General features: G+C 37.3%; 1 protein-coding gene across 5 annotated transcripts in view; it reads left to right on the top strand.

Annotated features, from left to right (window-relative positions):
• WDR7 (WD repeat domain 7) overlaps positions 1–24,944 on the top strand; it is a 371,052-nt gene that overhangs the window by 13,056 nt on the left and 333,052 nt on the right. For all 5 annotated transcript variants that reach the window (XM_055298166.2, XM_055298151.2, XM_063641394.1 and 2 more), the window contains 6 exons: positions 8,630–8,801; positions 15,482–15,588; positions 17,461–17,539; positions 18,850–19,024; positions 22,351–22,427; positions 23,257–23,376. In XM_055298166.2, coding sequence (XP_055154141.1) covers positions 8,643–8,801; positions 15,482–15,588; positions 17,461–17,539; positions 18,850–19,024; positions 22,351–22,427; positions 23,257–23,376 — 717 coding nt within the window. In that variant the 5' untranslated portion in view covers positions 8,630–8,642. The remainder of the gene's footprint in view (positions 1–8,629; positions 8,802–15,481; positions 15,589–17,460; positions 17,540–18,849; positions 19,025–22,350; positions 22,428–23,256; positions 23,377–24,944) is intronic.

Below are 24,944 nucleotides of genomic sequence, written 5' to 3'. Positions count from 1 at the left end.
ACATGAGGTAACAGGGTTAATTAAGTCTTTGGAATTTTTCTTAGGGCTTTTTGGGCCTTCACATGTCTAGGTAGAGGAACGATGAGAAAATAGGAAGAAGATAATGGGGACAGTCTGCTGTACCAGAAAAAAAGAGAGTGCATTGCAAAAAATCAGCAACGTCACTCTAGCAGCTATAAAGTATATATAAGATAATTGGACTTAGGAAGAATAGGTATCAACAATCGATTAATGTCAGAACATCCTCTTTCCTCACTTCTCTTATAAGGTGTTGCTTGTCTCTGCAATATTGGAGAGCTCTGCCCTGGAGTGTCATTTTAGAAGGATTGTTAACCCCTTCATGTAGTGGGAGATCTTGAGTGTCCTTAAATTAAGTCTTTTTGAGGGCTCAGACTAGAGTACATGAGGCCTTTATACTAAGGAAATGGAAGCACCAAGTTAAAGACCACATATTTCAAAATGCTAATTGTAATGATAGGGAGAGAGATTATTAGGGTTCCAAGTAGAGGCCAGTGAAGGTATTTGGATAAAAATGAAATGTAGACATGTTTGAAGGGCAAAGGTTAACTTATAAAATAGATTGAAATGGTAGACGGTGAGAGCAGAATTAAAGGAGGAAGATTTTTGCAGAGTTCAGGAGAAGTTTTTTTTTTTTTTTTAAGAGACATTTTTCCTCAAAAGAATTAAATTTGAGTTGTACATGAAACCCTTAATACAGCCCTTGGCACATAGTGAGGGCTTAATAAATGCTAGTTATTGTTATTCTCTGTTTATTCATTCAATAAATACATATTGGCCACTAGTAAAAGTCAGCGTTTTAGGTGCAGATATGCAGCTTACTTGATAATGCTTGGATAACAAATGTGCTAGATTTACAGATTTTATCCTTGAGAAACATAGGCTGTGCAAATGAATGAGTGTTATGCATCAAGCATTTGGAAGGTGTAGCGAAAATAGGAGTAGCAGGAGTAGTAAATCATGCGGCTTAGGACAGGGCACTCACAGTGGAAGGGAGCTAGCATTTGAAAAGATTATAGGCTAAAGATAAATACTTGTTAAAGTTAAATGTATTTTCAAAACCCCATGTTGTGTTCATATGTACAACTTTGAAACAAAAGAACTTGGTGTGGCTGGGCACGGTGGCTCATGGCTGTAATCCCAGCACTTTGGGAGGCTGAGGTGGGTGGGTCACCTGAGGTCAGGAGTTTGAGATCAGCCTGGCCAACATGGCAAAACTCTGTCTCTGCTAAAAATACAAAAATTGGTTGGGACTAGTAGCGGGCGCCTGTAATCCCAGCTACTCAGGAGGCTGGGGCAGGAGAATCCCTTGAATCTGGGAGGTGGAGGTTGCAATGACCCGAGATTGCACCACTGCACTCCAGCCTGGGTGACAAGAGTAAAACTCCATCTAAAAAAAAAAAAAAAAGAAGAAGAAGAAGAATGTGGTGTAGGTGTATCTAGGCCACTTTATTTAACTGTATTATAATGGAAAACACAATGATGGGGCAAAAACAAACACACAAACAAAAAACCCAGGAATTTATCTTGAGAATTAGGAATTCTACTCAGCCCAGTCTCCTGTTTCTAGTCTTCCTCTTAAAAGGCAGTCATTATTACTGATTTTTTTTGTTCGTTATCATTTCAGAATTACTCAAAGTGTGTGTGTACCCACTGTATATTTTGGTGTTTGTTTTATATCTCATACTGCAGTGTTCCATTATAAAGCTTTATCACAATTTATTTAATCCCTGATTTGTGGACATTGAAGTTCTTTCCAGGTACCCTTTAAAAATTATAGACATTTTCAAATATATAAAAGTAGAAAGAACAGTATAATGCACACTCTTGCACTAAAAAGAGCTTCAATACTTACTTTCACAGTTTGAGTTCCCTGGCAAGCAGACTCTGAGATGGAGACTCAGGCTTGTTAGGGAGTGCTCTTGGGATCAACACCCAGGGAAAGGAAATAGCTTTGGCCCGGGGTTAAAGTTGAGTCGTGATGAGTCTCAGAGGAGTCTCAGTTGACCCTGGGGGACGTTCTGAAGATGGGATGACCCTTCACAGATATCCTGAATTGTGAGGGGGTCTGGCCTTTATATTTCCATATTGATCCGTCACTGGATGTGGGCTGTCCCATGGGAAGGATACAAGAGCTTGGACAAGCCATCTCTCTTGGGCTGAGGCAATCCTTAGTGGTGCTGACAACCTGGGCTTGTCTACTGGGAGCTCTCTCACCAGTTGGGTCCTTCTTTCCTGAAGGAAGATTTGGGCACATAGCATCCATCATACTTAGGATACTATTTCATCTTCATTCCTTCTTTTTTTTTTTTTTTGAGGCACAGTTTCACTCTTGTTGCCCAGGCTGAGTGCAATGGCACAATCTTGGCTCACTGCAACCTCTGCCTCCCGGGTCAAGCGATTCTCCTGCCTTAGCCTTTCTAGTAGCTGGGATTACAGGTATGCGCCACCATGCCCAGCTAATTTTTTATTTTTAGTAGAGACAGGGTTTCTTCATGTGGGTCAGGCTGGTCTCGAACTCCCAACCTCAGGTGATCCACCCACCTTGGCCTCCCAAAGTGCTGGGATTACAGGCCTTAGCCACCGCGCCCGGCCTCATCTTCATTCCTTCTAACACGTCTTAGCCCATATTCTCTTTCCTCTCCCGGGAGCCACTGATCACAGACATCATATGATTTTATCTGTAAACACTGCAGTTCCATTTATCTTTTTAATGAGTACTATGTTTTGGCAAAACCTTGATTAACCGGAATGCCTGGATAATGAAGCTTTCTGATAAATGGAATTTTGTGGTAAATGAAGACAATATAGGATAGTGAAAAGTGTTGCATTAAGACCCAGGAGATCTGTGTTTGCCTTTGAGCTCTGAGATCAATTTGCTGTGTGATCTTGAGAGAGTGGCTAACAGACCTAAATATCCACCCAAATAAAAAATTCCCCGGATGGTAACCAGCTATACTCTCCGTTCTAGATTGGGAAACCAGGCTATCTTTTTTTTGTCAATTATAAAAGCCTTTCTTTTTTAAATGCTTAAATATAAAAAATAAAAGCAAAATAGCAGGAGACAGAGTGTTATTTCATAAACTTTTGAAATGGCTTGGTTTGGCAAAAGCTCATTGCCTTTTTACCATTCAGGTAGAACAGTTTTTGTTGAGGTCTCTGGTATCATTTTATGAAAATACTTTCTGAGTTACAATTTTTCAGAGACCAGATTCCTCTTTAGCGTCATTGCACTCTCTTTCCTTCCTCTGCCTCACTATGCTTCCCTCCCACCTGTTTCCTTACTACCCAGTTTGGAAAGCAATAGTCTTCTTGCCTGTGGCCTTACATATTTCGCCAACCCCCATGACTTATGGTTCTTCCTCTGTAATGTCTCCTATTTTTCTTTCAGTACTCTAACTTTAGCTAAGCTTCTTATCACTTAGCACCCAGGCTTATTGCAGTACCATCATATTTGGTTTCTCTGTCTTTAGTTGTTTCTCTGTGTTAATCCAACCTTCATACTGTCTCAAAAAGTTTGAGCATGTTGCTTCTCTGTGTAGATATCTGCTTATTGGACCATTAAGTATCTTTACAATGTGGCCCAACTGAAGATCAGTGTGGAACCTTGTATTTTCTCTCATCCTCAAACCTAGAGTTAATGAATTATGGTTAAGCATAGAATAATTTATCTTCCGTGTTGGAATCTAAATTATCGATACTTCTCTAGGCATCAGTATTGTAATAATAATGCCCATCCTTTACTTAGAAAGCTTTCAGTATTTAAAACTGCTTTTTCTTTTCTTTTATCCTCGAAGTACCTTTGTGTGAAACTTGCATCAGAATCCATGTTGCATCCTGATCACCTTGGTGTGTTGAAAATCAAGTCTTATCTATTATATCTTTAAAGTAGCTGTCATATCAGCATTATTATTAGTACTATTCTCACCATGAACACCCTTCACCATATATTTATTAAAGATGTCCTATGTGTTAGATGCTGTGCTAAGCATCATTTGGTAGTGAGTACACAGTATGCCTCTTGTAACCAGGGAGCTTGAAAGAGTAGTGGCGGAGACAGCCATTAACAGAGACGCCCCAGAAATAAGTAATGAGAGATTGTGATAAATTTAGGCACCACCATTTCTCTCCTGCAGAACTTCAGTAGCCTTATTGGTCTTCAGGGTCCTCAGTTTTATCCCTCTCTATTATATCACAGCTAGAGTGATCTTTCTGAAAAGCAACGTCAGATTTAAAACACTTTACCTGCTTCCCTTTGCTGTCAAATTAAAGTCCAAACTCTTGAAAATGTCTTACCAAGAAGCCCCTTGTGATCTGATGCATGTTGGCTATTGGTTGTTTTTTCACCATTCTGCCTTTTTACTTTAAATATCAGCCCTACTATTTACTGTTTAGAAAGAATTGAGATTTTACCTCTGGCCCTTAGAACATGTGATTACCTGAGCCTATTCTGGTTAATTCTTACTCATTCTAGTCATCATTTCTTCTAGGAATCCTTCCTGGACCCATTGAAGTCTAGGTTAGGGAATCCATCTTTTGTGTTTCCATATGTCTTGAGACTTCTCTCATGCTCTGTGGTAATTGTTTACATGTATGTAAGCCCCACTGGATAGCTGAATTGTGTCTATTTTATTTATTGTTGTAATACCTATACCTACCATGGTATTGCCATGAACTGGAAACCTGAGAAATGCTGCTCTAAAATATATACTAATTATTAGAAGTTTGAAATTTTATTTGAAAGCCATTTTAGTTTTGGGATGGAAGTTGGTAGTATTATTTCTAAGAAAGTAATACAGAGCTAAGTTGTTATATTTGCATTGCCCAATTGCACAGTTTGAATTGTGTTTGACAGGCATATACAGTAATACTTTTATACTTTGGCAGAAAGTCAATGAAAGGTATTAACCTGTTGGAAAGTCCAATCTTATTGAATATTAAGTGCTGGAAGAAACCTGGAGATGTGTAAGCAGAATGTGAAGAAGTAGCAAAATCTGTGTGTGTGTGTGTTTTTTAAATAATATTTACTGAGCATCTGCCATGTGCTAGGTATTGTACTAGTTGCATTACATATATGGTCTCTTGATCTTTATGACATCTTTCTGAGAGGAGGAGAATATTATTATCCATCTTTTTCAGATGGGGAAACTGAGACCTAGAGAGATAACTTTGTCAAGATCACATAGAAGGGCCAGGATTTGAATACAGGTCTTCTGATTGTAGGCCCACTGTTCTTTCAGTTATTATTTTTGTTGCTCTTGTTGACTGGAGTACAATATTTTAAATTATTTCTATACAGAGCTGAGAAATAGGTGAAATTAGGGGAAATAAAGCAATACCTGAAATTAATCAAAAGAGATGACTGAAATTTTATCTCTAAGGCACCTGTTTCCTTATGATTTGATTTGTTGACTTAAAAATGATTCAATATTAATTTTCATAACTTGAGAAAGCTAAGCCTCAGAAATGAGATATCATCAAAGACTGCATAACTAGTGACAAAATGAGAAATATAATCTAAAACTACTATTTGTTGACTCTAGAGCTTTATCTTTTAAACATTTTAATTGAATAAGCAGTCTCTAAATGTAATTTTAAGCCAGATTTTGATACAAACATAAATGAAAACTCAATGTTCCTAATATTATTTTGTTTTTAGAAGCATCTAGTCTAAGAACATATCAATTTGTAAGATCATGTTGAAATTTGAAAGATAGCATATGCCCTCAATGTATTAGTTGCAAAATCTGAATATATTATATATATAATATTTTGGAGAATTAGTAAGGTAATTTTATTTGAGAGTTTCTATTAAAGTTAATACCATAACAGATTATTCTAGTCATTTGTTCAATCACTTTTGCTTTTGGCATTTTCCATAAAAATAGAATTTTTTTTATCCCAATAAATCCTGTCCTGTGACTTGCTTACTTCCACTTAATATAAAGCTTTTGGAACATATTGAGCTTTTTTGCTACAATAGGTGATAATATTGGGAACGTTAAGCACGGATTATTAACTAATACATAGACTGGTTGAATGCTGTTGGCTGAAAAACTACATGCTCTGGATTTACATTGCCCTTTTTTCCCCTTAAAAAACTTCCTTGTGTTGGCAGTTTAGTGTGTCTTGGCTCCTCCGTTATTCATTTTAAAGAAATTCAAACTTAGATTCCTGTGATCTACCTGACTAAATGGTTAGGTCCTGGCTAATTTGCCCTTTTTTTTTGTTTTGATCAGTTGCTTAGAACTAGGTTTATGTGGTTGCCAATTCGCTGGTAGTCCTTCCTAGAAGTATTTGATTGTCATATACTATTCTATCATCACAAGCCATATTATCCTCTATTTCACATTATTTCATTAGTGCTTCTGGTGGCTTTTCTAAAGTTTCATTTTTATTAGGTTTTTAAGGTATTAGAAAAAAATGTTTTGGGGCATTTAGTACCCTATACTCCATACTCCTGAATCTGTTTGCATTCTCTTTAAGCCAGGCAGTATGTACTGAGTACGAGTCGCCAACTAGCTAGAGAAACAGTGTTATTTCCAGGTGTCATCATGTTGGATTCAGTGTTTAGTACTTATTTACTTGAGAGAAATCTTTGGTGATATAATTTATTATTTTATTTTATTTTATTTTTGAGACGAACTCTCGCTCTGTCACCAGGCTGGAGTGCAGTGGCACGTTCTCGGCTCACTGCAACCTCTGCCTCCTGGGTTCAAGCGATTCTCCTGCCTTAGCCTCCTAAGTAGCTGGGACTACAGGCACCCACCATCTCGCCCGGGTAATGTTTGTATTTTTAGCATGGACGGGGTTTCACCATGTTGGCCAGGCTGGTCTTGAACTCTTGACCTTAAGTGTTCTGCCGACCTTGGCCTCCCAAAGTGCTGGGATTACAGATGTGAGCCACCGCACCTGGCCATTGCCTCATTTTATCTTTAATGATTATACCTTTTGATTGGCCATCTGTCAGGCTATAGGTGACTCCTAGTGTCTAATGAGATCTGAGAGTACTCTCTTCTATGCAGCTTTCTTTGACTATTCAGTCTTTTTTTAACTTCTCTGAACTCCTGTTATCTAGGTCTTTAACCACAGTTTTTAACTCCTAAATATTGTTTTGCCAAGTAGATTTTAATTTTGTTATATTAAGGAATACTTTCTCATATGTGCTGTCCTGCAAGAGGTGCACTCCAGTATGCTCTGGTTAATTGATTACTATCTCAAATTTAAATCCCTTCACCAGAAACTACATTTTTTTCTTTAATGGAGAAATGAGTTTACAAAGACATTCTTTTCTTCCCTCAATATTCAGAGTTTACAACAAAAGACTTTCATGACCTTCAGGCATAACAGGTTTGGAGTAAATGTGGTCGAATGGGTTTCTCACTGAGCAAAGTGTTTTTTGTTTTTTTTTTTTTTTTGAGACAAAGTTTCCTGTTGCTCAGACTGGAGTGCAATGGTGCGATCTTGGCTCACTGCAACCTCTGCCTCCCAGGTTCAAGCCTCTCAAGTAGCTGGGATTACAGGCACCCGCCACCATGCCTGGCTAATTTTTGTATTTTTAGTAGAGATGGAGTTTCACCTTGTTGGCCAGGCTGGTCTTGAACTCCTGACTCAGGTGATCCACCCACCTTGGCCTCCCAAAGTGCTGGGATTACAGGTGTGAGCCACTGCGCCCGGCCCTGAATAAAGTTTTGAAAATGTTTAGCACAGTGTGAAACAGGACTGAGTTTTTCTTGGGCGTTGGTATTTATTACTGGTTTGGAGACCTCATTTGTAATCAGTAGCCTAGCAGAGTGAGAAAGACCACAGATTCTGAAGTCAGGCCGCCTGGGTTCTGATCTGGACTCCATCACTTGTCACTCTGTGCCTCAGTGTCTTTGTCTATGACACTTTGTCTATGACCTATGATAATAGTGTTTACCTCCTGATTTGTTGTAAGGATTAATTGAGTTTATATATGTACTTATAGTTATACACACACATACAATGTTCAGAAGAATTTCTGGGACTTAGAAAATTCTTCATAATTATTGTCTAGTGGTAGTGGTACAGTACAGTCTGTATGTACCAGACTTTCTGAGAACAGTTTGACCTGTCTTTTTTAACGGAGGCATACAACTTGGGATCTGAAGGTCAAGATTTTTATTTGAGTTTTATGACTTGCTAGTTCTGTGTCCTAGGGCAGGTCATGTTTATGCCTCAGTTTCTAGTCGGCCAACATCAAAAGGCTGTTTGAGAATCAAAATGAAATACTACACATAAAAGTGCTTTATCAACTGTGAAATCCTAGATAAATATGAGGTACTGAAGTCATTGGCCTTTCATTAGTAAATTTTAAAAACCATGAATGCCTGGGGTGAAGACCTGTTTATTATTATTTTGTTGTTTCTTTTCACAGGTGTTGATTGTGTATTATTTTGTAAGCACCTGAATCTAGAGTAGTTATAATAAACTAGTCGGGTTTTTTTTGAAAATGATAAATATTTAAGTAGCTGTAATTTACTCCCAGGAATATATGATTATTTTCAAATTGTTGGTTTTATAACAAAAATATATAACATGTTTTCGAGAGAAATATTGTAATATCTGACAATTTTTATAACATTTTCAGGTTTGAAAACACAATGGCAGGAAACAGCCTTGTTCTACCCATTGTTCTTTGGGGTCGAAAAGCGCCCACACATTGCATCTCAGCGGTACTTTTAACAGATGATGGGGCCACAATCATAACAGGATGCCACGATGGACAAATATGTCTCTGGGATCTTTCAGTAGAACTGGAAGTGAGTATTTGAAATGCCTATTGTACATTTTAGATATAAAAATCTACTTATTAGAAGATAATATAGTCCCTGAATGATGTTTTTGGGCCCACAATAGATTTTCTGAAAAATGTGTTTTGACTAAAACTAGTAGTATACAGATTCGTTATTTACACTGTTCATCAGAGTTGACTTCTGAGGGCTTTTGGCCATTTTCAATTGTAATATCTACCCTAAGTGACTTAATGTTTTGTTACATTTAAGATTTTTCAAATGACGACCCATACTGAAGAAGGTTTTCCAAAGAGGTTTTAGAAAATTTAAAACACTTAAACCTTCTATGGTAAATGCTTTGAAGAGGGCAAAACTTTTTACAAAGTGTAGATTTTGTAGTATTGATTTTTGAAATGACTGTGCCTTTATTGTCATTCCTTACTACTATGGAATGCTCAGTGTGCTCTGCTTCCAGGGCTCTCAGTGGACAGAGCTAGGGAAATAGGAGTTGGGGACACACACACACACACACACACACACACACGTTCACACTGATACGTCTAATTCCAACATAACACCACAGCGTTTATCCTACTTTTCTCCTTTCCATATTTGTAACTCCTTTCTCTGACAACTCTTTCCAGGAATTTTTTGTCAGGGGGAAAAGAGAAAATGGAGTGGTAGCTGGTATGGAATGTGGGGTCAAGAAAGGTGATTTTTTAAATTACTTTTTTTGGATAATAGCCTTATTGAGATATAATTCACATACTACACAATTAATCTGCTTCAAATGCACATTTTGATGTTTCTTAGTATGTTCATAAAGTTGTGCAGCCATTACCAAGGTCAATTTTAGAACATTTTCATCACTTCCAAAACAAACCCTTTAAATGTCCCTCCTGGGCCAGGCATGGTGGCTCACGCCTGTAATTCCAGCATTTTGGGAGGCTGAGGTGGGTAGATTGCTTGAGTCTAGGAGTTTGAGACCAGCCTGGGCAACATGGTGAAACCCCATTTCTACTGAAAATACAAAAAACTACCCGAGCGTGGTTGTGCATGCCTGTAGTCCCAGCTACTCCAGAGGCTGAGGTGGAAAAATCACCTGAGCCCAGGAGGTCAAGGCTACTCATACCACTGCACTCCAGCCTGGGCAATGGGAGTGAGACCCTGTCTCCAAAAAAAAAAAAAAAAAGTCACTTCTAATACTCATTCTCCCTAGACCACCACTAATCTACTTTCTGTCACTAACGTTGTGATTATTCTGGACATTTAATATAAATGGAATCATATAACTATAATATGTTTTTTTATGACTGACTTTTATCAGGTAGCATAATGTTTTTAAGGTTCACCCACACTGTAGCATGTATCAGTACTTCATTTCTTTTTATGGCCATATATTTTTGGCCCTTAAGAGTAATGCTGCTATGAGTATTACACATTTGTGTATGAGTTTTTGTGTGGACACATGTTTTCAGTGCACTTAGGTATACACCCCCTGCGTGGAACTGTGGGGTCATATGGTAGGTAACTCTATGTTTAATCTGTTATTTAAGGAACTGCCAGACTGTTTTCGAAAGTAACTGCATCATTTTGCATTCCCATCAGCAGTGCATGAGGGTTCCAGGTTTTCCATATCCTTGTCAATCAATAACTGTTACCTTTTTGATTCTAGCCCTAATTTTGTGTGTGAAGTGGTATCTCATTGTAATTTTGGTTTGAATTTTCCTGATGGCTAATGATGTTGAGCTTCTTTTCATGTTCTCATTGGCCATTTGTATATCTTCTCTGGCAAACTGTCTATTCAGAATCTTTGCCCATTAAAACAGTTTTTAACTTAAAATTTTTTCCTTTGCCCATTTTAAAATTGGGTTATTTTTCTTTTTATTATTGAATTGTAAAAATTCTTCATATATTCTAGGTACAGATCCCTTAACAGATATAAGATTTACATTTATTTTCTCCCATTTTATCGGTTGTTTTTTCACTTTCTCGATTGTGTCCTTTGAAGCACAAAATATTTCAAGTTTGATAAAGTTCAGTTTATCTCTTTTTCCTTTGTTTGCTTATGTTTTTGTTGTCATATCTAAGAAACCATTGCTAAATCTAAGGTCACGAAGATTTATCCCTGTGTTTTTTTTTCCTAAGAATTTTATATACTGGTTTTACCTCTTACATTTAGGTCTTCGATCCATATTAGTTAATTTTTCTGTGGTGTGAGAGAAGGGTTTGACTTCATTCTTTTGCATGTGGCTATCAAATTATCCTAGCAATATTGGTCAGAAGGACTACTTGTTCTCCATTGAATGCTATTGAACTCTTAAGAAAAATCAGTTGACCATAAATGTCATGGGTTTCTATCTGGACTCTCAATTCTATTTTATGGTTGTGTATGTGTTCTTATCCATGTCCTCTAGATGTCTGTACTCACTGTCCTAATTACTATTGTTTTATATACCCACTGTCTTAATTACCATTGTTTTATATTAAGTTTTGAAATCCAGATATGTGAGTCCTCCAGTATTGCTCTTCTTTTTCAAGATTGTTTTGGTGGGGTCCCTGGAATTTCCATATGAATTTTAGAATCAGCTTGTCAATTTCTACAAGGAAGTCAGTTGGGCTTTAATAGGGAATATGTTGACTTAGTAGATCAATTTGGATAGTATTGCTATTTTAACAACGTCAAGTTTTCTGACCCACGAACATCGAATTCATTTCCATTTATTTAGATGTTTAGTTTTTTTCAGCGATATTTTGTGGTTTTCAGAATATAAAGTTTGTATTACTCTTGTTAAATTTATTTCAAAGAATTTTATTTTTTGAATCTATTAGATATATAATTTTTCCATTTATTTTATTTTCAGATTTTTCATTGCTGGTGTATAGAAATACATTTGAGTTTGTTTATTCATCTTGTATCTTACAACCTTATTGGACTTACTACTTCTAATAGTTTTTTAGTGGATCCTTTAGGATTTTCTGCATACTAGATAATGTCACTCTCGAATAGAGATAGTTCTACTTTTTTGCTTTCTAATAGGGATGCCTTTTATTTCATTTTTTTTTTTTTGCCTAATATTCCTGGATGGCACCTCCATAACAACGTTGAACAGAAGTGGCAAGAGTGGACATCCTTGTTTCGTTCCTAATCTTAGCAGAGGGAAAGCATCTAGTCTTTCACTTTTATTTTTGTTATTTTTATTTTTTGTTGAGATAAGGTCTCACTCTGTTGCCCAGGCTAGGGTGCAATGATAGCTTACTGCAGCCTTGATCTCCCAGGTTCAAGTGATCCTCCTGCCTCAGCCTCTTGAGTAGCTGGGTCTACAGGTGCATACCACTACACCTGGCTATTATTGTATTGGGGCCTATCTCTCTTGTTAGCTCTAATAATATTTGCTTTATGTATCTGGGTGCTCTGGTGCTGGGTGCATATATATTTAAAATTGTTATACCCTCTTGCTGAATTGACTTCTTTATCATTATATAGTGACCTTCTTTGTCTCTTCTTATAGTTTTTGTCTTGAAGTCCTATTTTGTCTGATATAAGTGTACCTATTCCTGCTTTTTTTGGTTTCCATTGGCATGGAATATCTTTTTTCATCCCTTTATTTTCAGTCCATGTGTGTTTTTATAGGTGAAGTGTGTTTCTTGTAGGCAAGAGATCACTGGGTCTTGCTTTTTCATCCATTCAGGCACTCTGTCTTTTGATCGGAGAGGTTAGTCCATTTACATTGAGTGTTACTATTGATAAGTCCTTGTTATTACTGCTAAGTAAGGACTTATTTCTGCTATTTTGTTTTTTGTTTTCTTGTTGTTTTGTGATCTTTATTTCCTTCAGGTCTTCCTTTCAGTGATGGTGATTTACTCTGGTGATACAATTTATTTTCTTGCTTTTTATTTTTTGTGTAACCATTGTATGTTTTTTGGTTTGAGATTACCATGAGGCTTGCAGATACTATGTTATAACCCATTATTTTAAGCTGAATATAACTTAACACTATTTGCATAAACAAAAACAAACAAACAAGGACAACTAATAAAGACTCTACACCTTAACTTCCTCCCCTTGCTTTTTTAACTTTTTTTTTTTAGAAGACAGAGTCCCACTGTGTCACCCAAGCTGGAGTGCAGTGGCATGACCTTGGCTTACTGCAGTCTGTCTTCCTGGGCTCAGGCAGTCCTGCCACCTCAGCCTCCCGAGTATCTGAGACTACAGGCCCAGGTCGCTATGTCCGGCTAAGTGCTGGAATTACAGGCATGAGCCAGGGGCCTGGCAGCTTTTTAACTTTTTATTGTTACTACTTATATCTTATTGTATTGGCTGTGTCTTGAAACGTTGTAGTTATTTTTGATTGTTTCATTTGCTCTTTCTACTTAAGAGTAGTTTACACAACATAATTACAGTGTTGCAATATTCTGTGTTTTTCTGTGTACTTACTGTTACTGGTGAGTTTGTACCTTCAGATGCTCACTAACATCCTTTTCTTTCTGATTGAAGTACTCCCTGTAGCATTTCTTGTAGGATAGGTCTAGGATTGATGCAATCCCTCAGCTTTTGTTTGTCTAGAAAGTCTTTATTTCTCTTTCAGGCTTGAGGGATATTTTTGCTGGATTTACTATTCTTTCCTTTGGTACTTTAAATATGTCATGCCACTCTCCCCTGGCCTGTAAGATTTCCCCTGAAAAGTCTGGTTCCAGACGTGTTGGAGCTCAATTGTTTGTTTGTTTGTTTTGAGACAGAGTCTTTCTCTGTTGCCCAGGCTGAAGTGCAGTGGTGTGATCTCAACTTCCTGCAACCTCTGCCTCCTGGGTTCCAGGGATTCCTGTGCCTCAGCCTCCCAAGTAGCTGGGACTACAGATGGCGTGCCACCACACTTGGCTAATTTTTGTATTTTTAGTAGAGATGGGGTTTTGCCATTTTGCCCAGGCTGGTCTCAAACTCCTGGCCTCAAGTGATTCACCCACCTCGGGCCTCCCAGAGTGCTGGGATTTTAGGCATGAGCCACTGTGCCTGGCCCAGTGTATGTTGTGTCTTTTCTCTTTTGGCTTTTAGGATTCTTTCTTTATGTTTGACCTCTGGGAGTTTGATTATCAAATACCGTGAGGTAGTCATCTTTGGGTTAAATTTGCTTGGTGTTCTGTATGTACTTGGATATTTATATATTTCTCTAGATTTGGGGATTCTTTGTTATTATTCCTTTGTATAAACTTTCTACCCCTGTCTACTTCTCTGCCTCCTCTTTATGACTAAGTAACTCATAGATTTGCCCTTTTGAGGCTATTTTCTAGATCCTGTAGGCATGCTTCATGACTTTTTACTCTTTTTTCTTTTGTTTCCTTTGACTGTGTATTTTCAAATAGGCCATCTTCAAGCTCACTATTTCTTTTCTCTGCTTGATCAATTCTGCTATTAAAAGACTGATACATTCTTCAGTATGCCAATTGCATTTTCAGCTTCAGAATTTTTGCCAGATTCTTTTTTATTGTTTCAGTCTCTTAAATTTATCTGATAGAACTCTGAATTCTTTCTCTGTGTTATCTTGAATTTCTTTGAGTTTTCTCAAAACAGAGAATTCAAACCCTATTTTGAATTATCTGTCTGAACAGTCACATATTTGTTTCTTCCGGATTGGTCCCTGTTGCCGTATTTCATTCATTTGGTGAGGTCGTGTTTTCCTGGCTGGTCTTGATGCTTGTAGATGTTTGTCTTGTCTGGCCATGGAAGAATTAAGTATTTATTGTATTCTTCACTGTCTGGACTTGTTTGTACCTTTCCTTCTTCGGAACGCTTTCCAGATATTTGAAAGGACTTGGGTGTTGTGTTCTAAGCTGTATCTGCTTTAGGGGAGCCCCAAGCCCAGTAACACTGTGGTCCTTTTTTTTTTTTTTTTTTGTTGAGACGGAGTCTCACTGTGTCCCCCAAGCTGGAGTGCAGTGGAGGGATCTTGGCTCACTGCAACCTCTGCCTCCTGCGTTCAAGTGATTCTCCTGCCTCAGCCTCCTGAGTAGCTGGAATTACAGGCACGCACCACCACGCCTGGCTAATTTTTGTATTTTTAGTAGAGATGGGGTTTTACCATGTTGGTCAGGCTGGTCTTGAACTCCTGACCTCATGATCTGCCCACCTTAGGCTCCCAAAGTGCTGGGAGTACAGACATGAGCCACTGCACCCAGCAGCACTGTGGTTCTTGCAGACTTGTAGAGGTGCCGCCTTGATGGGCTTGGACAAGATTCGGGACAATTCTCTGGATTACCAGGCAGAGACTGTTGTTCTCTGTTCATCCTTTCCCCCAAACAGATGGAGTCTCTCTCTCTCTGTTTTGAACCACTTGGACAGCGGGGTGGAATGACACAAACACCCCTGTGTCCACCTTCACTAGTTCTGCGCTGGGTCAGACCGGAAGCCAGCATAGCACTGAGTTTTGCTTAAGGCCTGTTGTAACCACTCCCTGGCTACTGCCTATGTTTGTTAAGGCTCTGGGTCTCTACAGTCAGCCAGTAGCAAAGCCAGCCAGGCCTCTGTCTTTCCTTTCAGGGCTAGAATTTCTCCCAGGCAGCTCCAGCAGTGCTATACAAGAGCCAGGGGCTAGAATAAAAAATCTTAGCAGTCTTCCTAGTCTTCTATTGTACTATGGCTAAGCTGGCACTCAAATAAAAGGTTAATTTTTAAGTTTGGTACTTAAACTAGCATATTTTTGCATTTCTAGATTAATCCTCGAGCACTGTTGTTTGGTCATACAGCGTCAATCACTTGTTTGTCTAAAGCTTGTGCTTCCAGTGACAAGCAGTATATTGTGAGTGCATCTGAAAGTGGGTAAGTATTTTCTCATTTGCCTCTTTTTCTCATGAGTCTTTATAACTAGCCCCAGTGCCTTATAAGTAGCGAGGTATTTTTTTTTTCTTTTAGAATATCTCCTAAATAAATGCTTTTTATTGTCTAAATCTAAAGGTAGATATTTAAAATCTGATTTTAGGGATGTAAATTTTATCTGTGTTAATGATTTTACAATACTTTTATTGTAATTTATGATTATGTCCTTTGGCTTGCTTTTAAGGAACTCAAAATACTATAAAAGTTAAAGCACAATCATTCATCTCCATATTGTTTTTATTGAGTTGCCAGACAACTTTGAGATTTCCTTTTAAAAACCTGAATGGTGCTAGGCTAGCATAAATTTTGAAGATGATGCCATGAAAAAGTCCATAACATGATATTGATATGTATTAATACGCTAACATAACTATTTGTGTTCCCAAGTCTCAGAATGAAGCTTGCTTTAGAGAAGCAGGTCATTGAACAGTAGTTGTAGGGTCCAATGTTACTAAATGTTTAAAAAGATTTAAAAACAGTTTTCAAAACATTTTGTGGTGCTTAGAAAATTACACGTATTTATACAATATGCTATTGAAGAAAGTTGGGGAACTTGAAGAGAATTATATAAGAAATTATTGCTATGTGTGGTGGCTCACTCCTGTAATCCTAACACTTTGGGAGACTGAGATGGGTGGATCACGTGAGCACAGGAGTTTGAGACCAGCCTGAGCAACATGTTAAAACCCTGTCTCTACAAAAAAATGCAAAAACTAGCCGGGCATGATGGTGTGCACCTGTAGTCTGAGCTACTCAGGAGGCTGAGGTGATAGGATCACTCGAGCCCAGGAGATTGAGGCTGTTCGTGAGCTGTGATTGTGCCACTGCACTCCAGCCTGGGTGACACAGTGAGACCCTGTCTCAAAAAAGCAAAACAAATCAGAAATTGTTCTCCCCACTGAAGAGAACCTTGTATAATTCATTGGAACAAAAAGAAGCAACATAAGCTAAAAATATAATAGCTGTTGGTCAATTAAAGGATAATTCCCATTAGGATGCATATTCTAAATTGAATGTTCTTTGAAAATTGTCTTATATAAAACCATGTGAGATACAGAAAATAGTATCTTAGAGAAAACCCTAATGATATCAGGATCATTGCATTTTATTAATTTTTTTCTGTTAAATGTATTTCTTCAATAGACAAGGCATGTTGACATTTCTGATTTTCAATGTTACATCTTTCAATCTTATATCTAGTTTTTTTGTACGCATTCAATAAAATTACAATAAATACAGAATGAAAATTGTAATCTTGGATTTTATTTGCAAAAGTTTGAAATTCAGTTGACTTTAACTTTTGTTTTTTGCAGTTTGAAATTCTCTAGCTATCTGGATGACAAATATAAAATCTCAGTAGTTTAAATTAGTTTATTTCTTGTTTTTGTCACTTGTTCCTCATGTGTCATTTGAGGCCTCTACTCTGCTTCGCTGCTATCCTTACTTTGAGGTTCAGAGTGAGGGAGCAACCTCTATGTGAAGCAGCCAGTCTCTGGAACAGAGCTCTGGAAAGCCTTGCATTGGTTCTGGCCAGAACTACTTACAAGACTTCACTAACCAAAAGGGAACCAGGAAATGCAGTCTTATTATGGGCCTAGAAAGGATGTGGAATGTGGTGGGGGGTGGGCAGTTTGGAAGGGGTGTTAGGAGGGTCGAGGGAGGACTGGAAATTTTGATGAACAGCAGTAATGACTGTATGCTACTTTTTCTGAAATATATTAGTTTTAATGGAAGATTAATTTTAAATCACTGTGACAAAGTTGAATGGTGCTTTAAAAAGTCACATTCAAAGCTGACCATTATTTTGTTTTATAGAGAGATGTGCCTCTGGGATGTGAGTGATGGCAGATGTATTGAATTTACAAAATTAGCTTGCACACATACTGGCATACAGGTTAGTATCTATTTCTGTGACTCTAAGCACAAACTATTATAAGTATATAATTTAAAATATTTTTAAAACATTGAGCCTGTCATTTTGTATGAAAAGTGGTGGGTAGTAGTAATAGGACAAGAAAACTAGAATTGAAGTGGTAAAAGTATTCCTCATAAGATGGTATGTTGGGAAGGGTAAGAAAGGAGAGGAGACTAATGGAGAAAGATACAGGGCAAGCAAATTGCTGCTGCTTCTGCTGTTCTGGGCTACCTTGGTTACCCAAGTGAGAGCCCCTTCACTACTTGGCAAAATGCTCTAGGTCCTAAATAATGGAATTCTTCCTTGCAAAAGCCTTTGTGATTCCACTTGTGATTGACACAAATTGACCTACTTTTTGGACCGTATCTTTTTTTTTTTTTCACTCATGCAGTTGGTCGTTTTGCTCATGCAGTTGGTCCTTGGACACGTATTTTTAAAACTTTCCAACTCTTCAGAAGACATGACTGTTTCATATGCCTGGCTTAATATGTGGAGTGTTACACAGGAATTTGTAGTTTCTGACTTACATTCCTGGTGTTCTTTTTTGCTTTTTCATAGCTCTCTAATTCTCTGTACTTCAGTTTACTAATTGTTTACTGTGTTGAGTTTTGGGAAATTATGAATTATATTAAAAATATGATCAATTATGATTTCAGTGGGAAAGGAAGAGAAGGTAACTCACACTTATTGAGCAGATACAGTGTAGGCATTTCTTGTATTGTGCTGGATTTAGTCCTCCTGACACCCTTACATATTAAATAGGAGATTATCATTTTACATATAAGGAGGCTGAGGCCCTGATTATGTTTGAACGTCAATCATCCTTCTAAGTTGTATTTGCATAACTGTAATTATAAGCTTATATTTCACTATTTCTACTCATTTAAAATTCATGTTATTTTTGTGACCCACCTGAGCTTCCCTTTTGATGTGATTTGTAAAGCTGATTTTATTCAGGTGTTTTATTAATTTATTCAACAGTTCTGTTTTAGATGCTAGAGGGGGATAAAAACAATTATCATGAATTCTGTTTCAAAATAGTTCAAAAGGGAGGATAAGATGTTAGGAAAATAATTTTTGTTAGCTATTTAAAAATGTCAATATAACTTAATATATGTGTGTGCACATACACCCATATAATATGTACCATTTGGTAAATATCTAAAATTCTTACCAAAGAAGTTGAGCTTTAGGAGAATATTGTAATAACCTTGATGAATGCATATTAATCAAGTATCTAAATTAAAGGAGAACACTCAGAAATCTTTTTCCTTTTGGTGTGAATGTAGTTCTACCAGTTCTCTGTTGGGAATCAGCAAGAAGGAAGGCTTTTATGCCATGGACATTACCCTGAAATCCTTGTTGTGGATGCTACCAGCCTTGAAGTATTATACTCCTTAGTATCAAAGATATCACCAGACTGGATTAGCTCCATGAGTATTATTCGATCCCACCGAACACAAGGTCAGTGTATTAAGCCTGTTAGGAGCTTTAGCACCATGACTTAATGTTTAGTTTACTATAACATTCTACAATTTATTGTAAATTAATACTTTGGGATATATTCTTCTATTTAAGAAATAACTACACCAATAATTTATGGTTTGTTTCCTCCTTCATAAAGAAATCTTTGATTGAATGAAGACTTAATTGTTGGCTTATCTCCATTCCATGATGTATAAGTCACCAGCTTTTGACAGAGTATATGGGTGATTATCTGAAGTGGAGGAAGAATATCTTAACCTTTGGGGGTATAGTTTTACCTTTGGGAGGAACTGTAGTTTTACCTGTATATTTCTGGAGTCTGGTTCTGTCACTTGCTTAAGAGGCATAGGAAATGTTTCCATTTCAAATGGAGATAGTGAAAAAGGAGAGATTATACACAGTTAAATTTAGTGAAAGTTCCTGGAAGGGGCTGATTTGTACTTGATGCTCAAAAAATATTATTATCTTTTCTTCATTGTTGTTGAAACCTCTCAATAACAACCATGAAAGCAAAAGTAAAGTTGTCAGGAAAAGAGCAATAGTTAATGCAGAACATTGAATGTCTACTTTTATAAGCCTTTTAAGGAGCATTCTTTTACTTTCAAATGGCTTCGTAGTTTTGTGCTCCCTATAGAGGCCGGTAAATAACCACCACCACTACCACCAGTATCACCAGCGCCATCACCATGAGGACTTTCATTTACTGTGTGTTTACACTACCAAGCACCATGCTAAGCATTTACATATGATCAATTCTCACAATACTTAGTGGGGTAGGTACTGTTAATATTCATCATATAGATGGGGAGAATGATGAGAGTTAGGGTGATGACGTCTTTGCTAAAGGACCCTGGAATAGTTACTTTAACCACTGTGTTACACTGCTTCCCATTAGTGAATTGCCTTCAACTTTATAGGAGCTTTCCCTTTGTAACCTCTTAGGGTTGGAAAATCAGCACATAGCTTTTTATTCAGGAGTCATTCAACAAATATTTATCGAATGCCTACAAACTTCCAGGTGCAAGGGATTGAAATACTAATACTTGAGGGAGTCAATTCTAATAAAGGACAATGATATATAAACAAATAACAGTTTAGAGTGCAAAGTGTGCAAGATGGAAAAATAGTGTGGAGAGGATGGCAGTGAGGCTGATTGAGGGCAGTAGAGGGCCGCCCAGATCAGATGAAGTCTGATCTAGGGTTTGGAAGATGAGAAAGAGTTTAGCAGACATGCGATCAGGATGTTTCTGGCAAAGGAGATAGTCTGTAGGTACAAAAGCATTAAAATTATGATAGGTGTATATGTGAAACTATAGATTATCTTTTTCTGGGGCAAGAAATATGAGGGAAGGAGTGGCAGGATATAAGGCTGGCAGAACTGGCAGGAGACAGGTCTTGAAAGCCCTGTGTATCAGCTAGAGAATTCACTTTGTGGATCAGGGGTTGTCAAACTTGTACTGTAAAGGGCCAGATATGAAATATTTTAGGCTCTGCAGGCCATATGATCCATGTTTCAACTACTCAACTCTGCTGTTGTAGCACAAAAGCAGCCACAGACAATACATTAGTGAATGGGCCTGGCTGTGTTCCGATAAAACTTTATTTACAAAAACAGCCAGTGGGCTGGAGTTGACTCAAGAGCTGTAGCTTGCAGGCTGTCACTGTAGATGATGGGCAGTCTCTGAAGGGACTTATGCTTTAAACTTCAAAGATGGGAGCAAATTAAGAGGTTAGTTGCCCAGCTGAGAGTGGTGCAGGCCTGCTCTAAAGTGGACTGTAGGAAGAGTGGATGCACTGGCTTCATTTCCTGCCACTGTTCTTCAGAGTGTTGGTTCTGAAGTTTGTTAATAGGTATTTGTCAAAAAGGTGGGATCTCTGGTTAAATATATTTGGGAGATGTTAGGTGAAATAAAATTGAGCAGGCTTCTTTAATGTGAACTTTCTGAGAGAGGTTTTTTATGCATATTAGAGAATTACTGCTTTATTCCTAAGCATAACAGTGAGAATGAGATTTGTGTTAATTTTCCAGGCAATAGGGAACTAATCATTCATATATTTATCTCTAATATTAGTTACAATGAATCTTTTATTTAAAAAAGATCTATATTTGTGACCAAGCAGTTTGCATATTTAAAATTTTTACACTCCTTTTGTATATGTTTACACTGTAGTCTGAACAGAATAGAATGTAACTTAAATCAATTAATTCCAATGCCTTACAGTGCCTAGAGAACTATGTGATATTGATAAGGTTATTATTTAAAGATAATCATTTTTTAAATAACAGTAATAACTCATACTAAATTCTCTTATTGAGAATTTGACAGAGTATTTTATTTAAGGATACTGAGCCAATATTTGAGGAGGAATCCAAACCAATTTATTGTCAGAATTGCCAAAGCATCTCTTTTTGTGCATTTGCACAAAGGTCATTTTGGTTGTGTGTTCCAAATATTGGAGGGTAAGATAATTATATAAATAAGAAGCTGTATTTTTATCCTTCAAGACATTGGTTTATCATTCTCTTATTGAGAATTTAGTATGTGCTGAATGTTTTCCCTTGGCGTGTCTTAATTTTTATAACAACCTATTAGGATAGGTACTGTTGTTACTCATTTATATTTGCTTCCAGATAAGAAAATTGAATTTAAGATAGTTTGTTATCTAAAGTTCATTGGTTAATTAGTGAAGAAAAATGTGATTTTGCTTTGAACATTCCCCTCCCTCACTCTGGAGCCCACATTGACTGCTTTCCAATGCTCATCCTCTCAAAATTCCTGTACGTGACCCTGGTGTTGTCACTGCTCCCTTTTACCTGAAGCTTAGGAACTTAGATTTTATATCATATCTTTCTCTTGATCACACTCTATGGAGGATGTAATGTGCAATGAAGTATCTGGAAGGTGGCAAGGTATGTGGGAAAGGGGGAGAAATTAGTGCCTTGAAGAAATAAAGTGGTTGAGCTCATCCATGATAAAGAATTAAAAGTTGTGAATTTTGAAGTGTAAAAGTTCATTGTTAACATAGTAATCAAGAACATTTGAAATTATTAAAAGCTTTTTGATTAGAAATAAAAAATTCAATTAGCTAGAAATAATTTTCCTTGAATTTTAAGTTGTTGGCCATCTTTATTAACTTGTGTTTCAAAACCTGGTTTCTGTTTCATGAAATAGAGAATTGTGTTTTTCTGCTAATTGTAAAACATGCTATTGTTTAATTTCATTCAAGCAAAACATCTTAATATTTAGAAAGAAAGCGTATTATGTTTGTAATCTGGGCTGCTTTTTTGTCCCTTCTCATTTTAGAGGACACGGTGGTAGCACTCTCGGTGACTGGCATCCTGAAGGTCTGGATTGTTACCTCGGAAATAAGTGACATGCAGGTGAGAAAAAGGAAAGCGGGGTGATTTCTCTGTTTTTAATCTCTATAGCTCAAAATTTTAGTAATGATTTGCCCCTTCCATTTTTTTTAAGGGGGAAGGACAAAGCGATTATTGTTTGATAATTTTCTTATAGGCATAGTATGGAAGATTCTCTAGTATGCTATGGGAGTGAATTTTTTATTCACTTTTAATGGCAACATCTGCTCTATCATGGATATAAAATAGAGAAACATATTGCACAGGATATGCAGAGGAGAAACATAAAAGAAATGGGGTTCTCCTCAACTGCTTCTGTTTAAATTGACTCAAAGGAAAAAATAATTAAGCAAATCACCATAAAAAATAAGCAAAGCCATTTTTAGTCGTCTATTTCAGTTCTTTGGGCTTGAATTCCTTGTTCTTTTTTTTTTTATCAATGAGAAAGATCAAGTCTCTGACAATTTTGATGCTACTCTCTTCAGCTAGGGAATTTTTAGGCATGGAATTCAGGAGAATATAGAGGAATTAATTAGATTTTTTTTAAAAGCACATATAGCTACAAAAATTAGGATTAAGGCAGACTTTATCATCTGTCATTACCAGAGCAATGATACTCTGAGTCTCATCAGAATTGAAATCTCAGGGGATTTTGTAGCAACAGTATTTGTGCCTAGCTGCTTTTAGGGTATATCTTTGCTGCTGTTTACTACCTTGGTGCTTACCTGAGGGGCTAAAATGATGAACATATGAAGCGATGCCTTTATTTAATTTTGTTGCCTTTATCATTGTGTGATAATTTTAATTGACAGTCATGGCAGTCCTAAAGCTTTACAAATCTTTCTCTTTTCAGGATACTGAGCCAATATTTGAGGAGGAATCCAAACCAATTTATTGTCAGAATTGCCAAAGCATCTCTTTTTGTGCATTTACACAAAGGTCACTTTTGGTTGTGTGTTCCAAATATTGGAGGGTAAGATAATTATATAAATAAGAAGCTGTATTTTTATCCTTCAGGACATTGGTTTATCAGATTTCCAAAGAACCCTAAAGAAGTACTTGGTGCAAGACTATTTTCACCATTTAGAATTCATGTCTGCTTTTGATATCACATTTTGAGAAGTTGGGACTTGGCTATATATAGTTGTCTTTTTTTGTTTGTGTTTATGGAATGATTCAGTTAGAGACTGTATTTCATTGGTCTTAATTTCTCCTTTTTGCTACTGTTTTAGTCACAATCTTATCAGTACAATATAAGCAGTTGTAGGGAGTTTTTTACAGGTTGGACATTTCTTTGTAGGATGTTATTAAAGCTAATAGTATTTTCCCTGGCTTCTTATAGTTGGAAAGTCTTCTCATATCCCTTCAGAGCTAATGATGGAAGAGGTGTATTACTTCCACATTGCCAGACTTTAATATTTCCATAATAGAAAAATAGCATGTTTTGGGCACTTGCTCTGTGACTAGCACTTTTTTCAAAGCTTGCCATGTATTATTTCTTTTAATCCCTACAACTCTCTGAGGTTAGGTGGATTAGCTATTTAATTCTGAATAACAAATCATTCCAAAAATTATTAGTTTAAAACAACAAACATGTTTTAGCACCAGGTTCTTGTTTTTGTTTTTTGTTTTTTTAAAGAGATGTGGTCTCATTCTGTAGCCCAGGCTGGAGTGCAATGGAACAATCACAGCTCACTACAGCCTTGAACTCCTGGCCTCAAAGGATCCTCCCAGCTCAGCCTCCTGAGTTGCTAGGACTACAGGCATGCATTACCAAGCCTGGCTAATTTTAGAATTTTTTTGTAGAGGTGGGGTCTTACCCTGTTGCCCAGGCTGGTCTTGAACTCCTGGGCTCAGGCAATCCTCCTGCCTCAGCCCCCCAAAGTGCTGGGATTATAGGCATGAGCAACCATTCCTGGCTACATTTTGTTCTTTAAAAACAGTCACAAAATGCAACCTACACTCAGAGGAGAGGATTACACATGGGTGTGAATACCAGGGTTTGGGATCACTGGGGCCCTGTTAGAGACTGCTTACCACAGGAGGACTTGTTACTTTCCCCATTTTGCAGATGAGGCAACTGAGGCAGTGAGGGGATGAATAACTTGACAAAAGTTATGTAAATGGCAGCCGAGTTGCTGCGTTATAACACAGGTATCTGACTGCAGCAGCTGCTCTCATTACTGCTATGCTATACTGTCTCGTAATTAGAACCTGGAATGGGCTGGTTTCCTGAGCTTAGAACACAAGGGGATGGGCCATATGGTGAAAGGAATGACTAGGGAAGCAGCATCTTAACCTTATCGTTGTCCCTTACTATATTAGAATAAAATTAGGAAAAGCTAGCCGCTGCTTGCTTAGAGTAGGTTTTATGGGTTTCTTCCTTTATCTTAAAATTTAAAACAGATGCAAATAGTAATAAAAAAACAGGTTGGGCATGGTGGCTCATGCCTGTAATCCCAGCACTTTGGGAGGCCCAAGGCAGGCAGATCACGAGGTCAGGAGTTTGAGACCAGCCTGGCCAACATGGTGAAACCCTGT

The sequence above is a fragment of the Symphalangus syndactylus genome, chromosome 1 (assembly GCF_028878055.3).
Source record: "Symphalangus syndactylus isolate Jambi chromosome 1, NHGRI_mSymSyn1-v2.1_pri, whole genome shotgun sequence".
Lineage (NCBI taxonomy): Eukaryota > Metazoa > Chordata > Mammalia > Primates > Hylobatidae > Symphalangus > Symphalangus syndactylus.
This window is presented reverse-complemented; position numbering and strand designations above follow the sequence as displayed.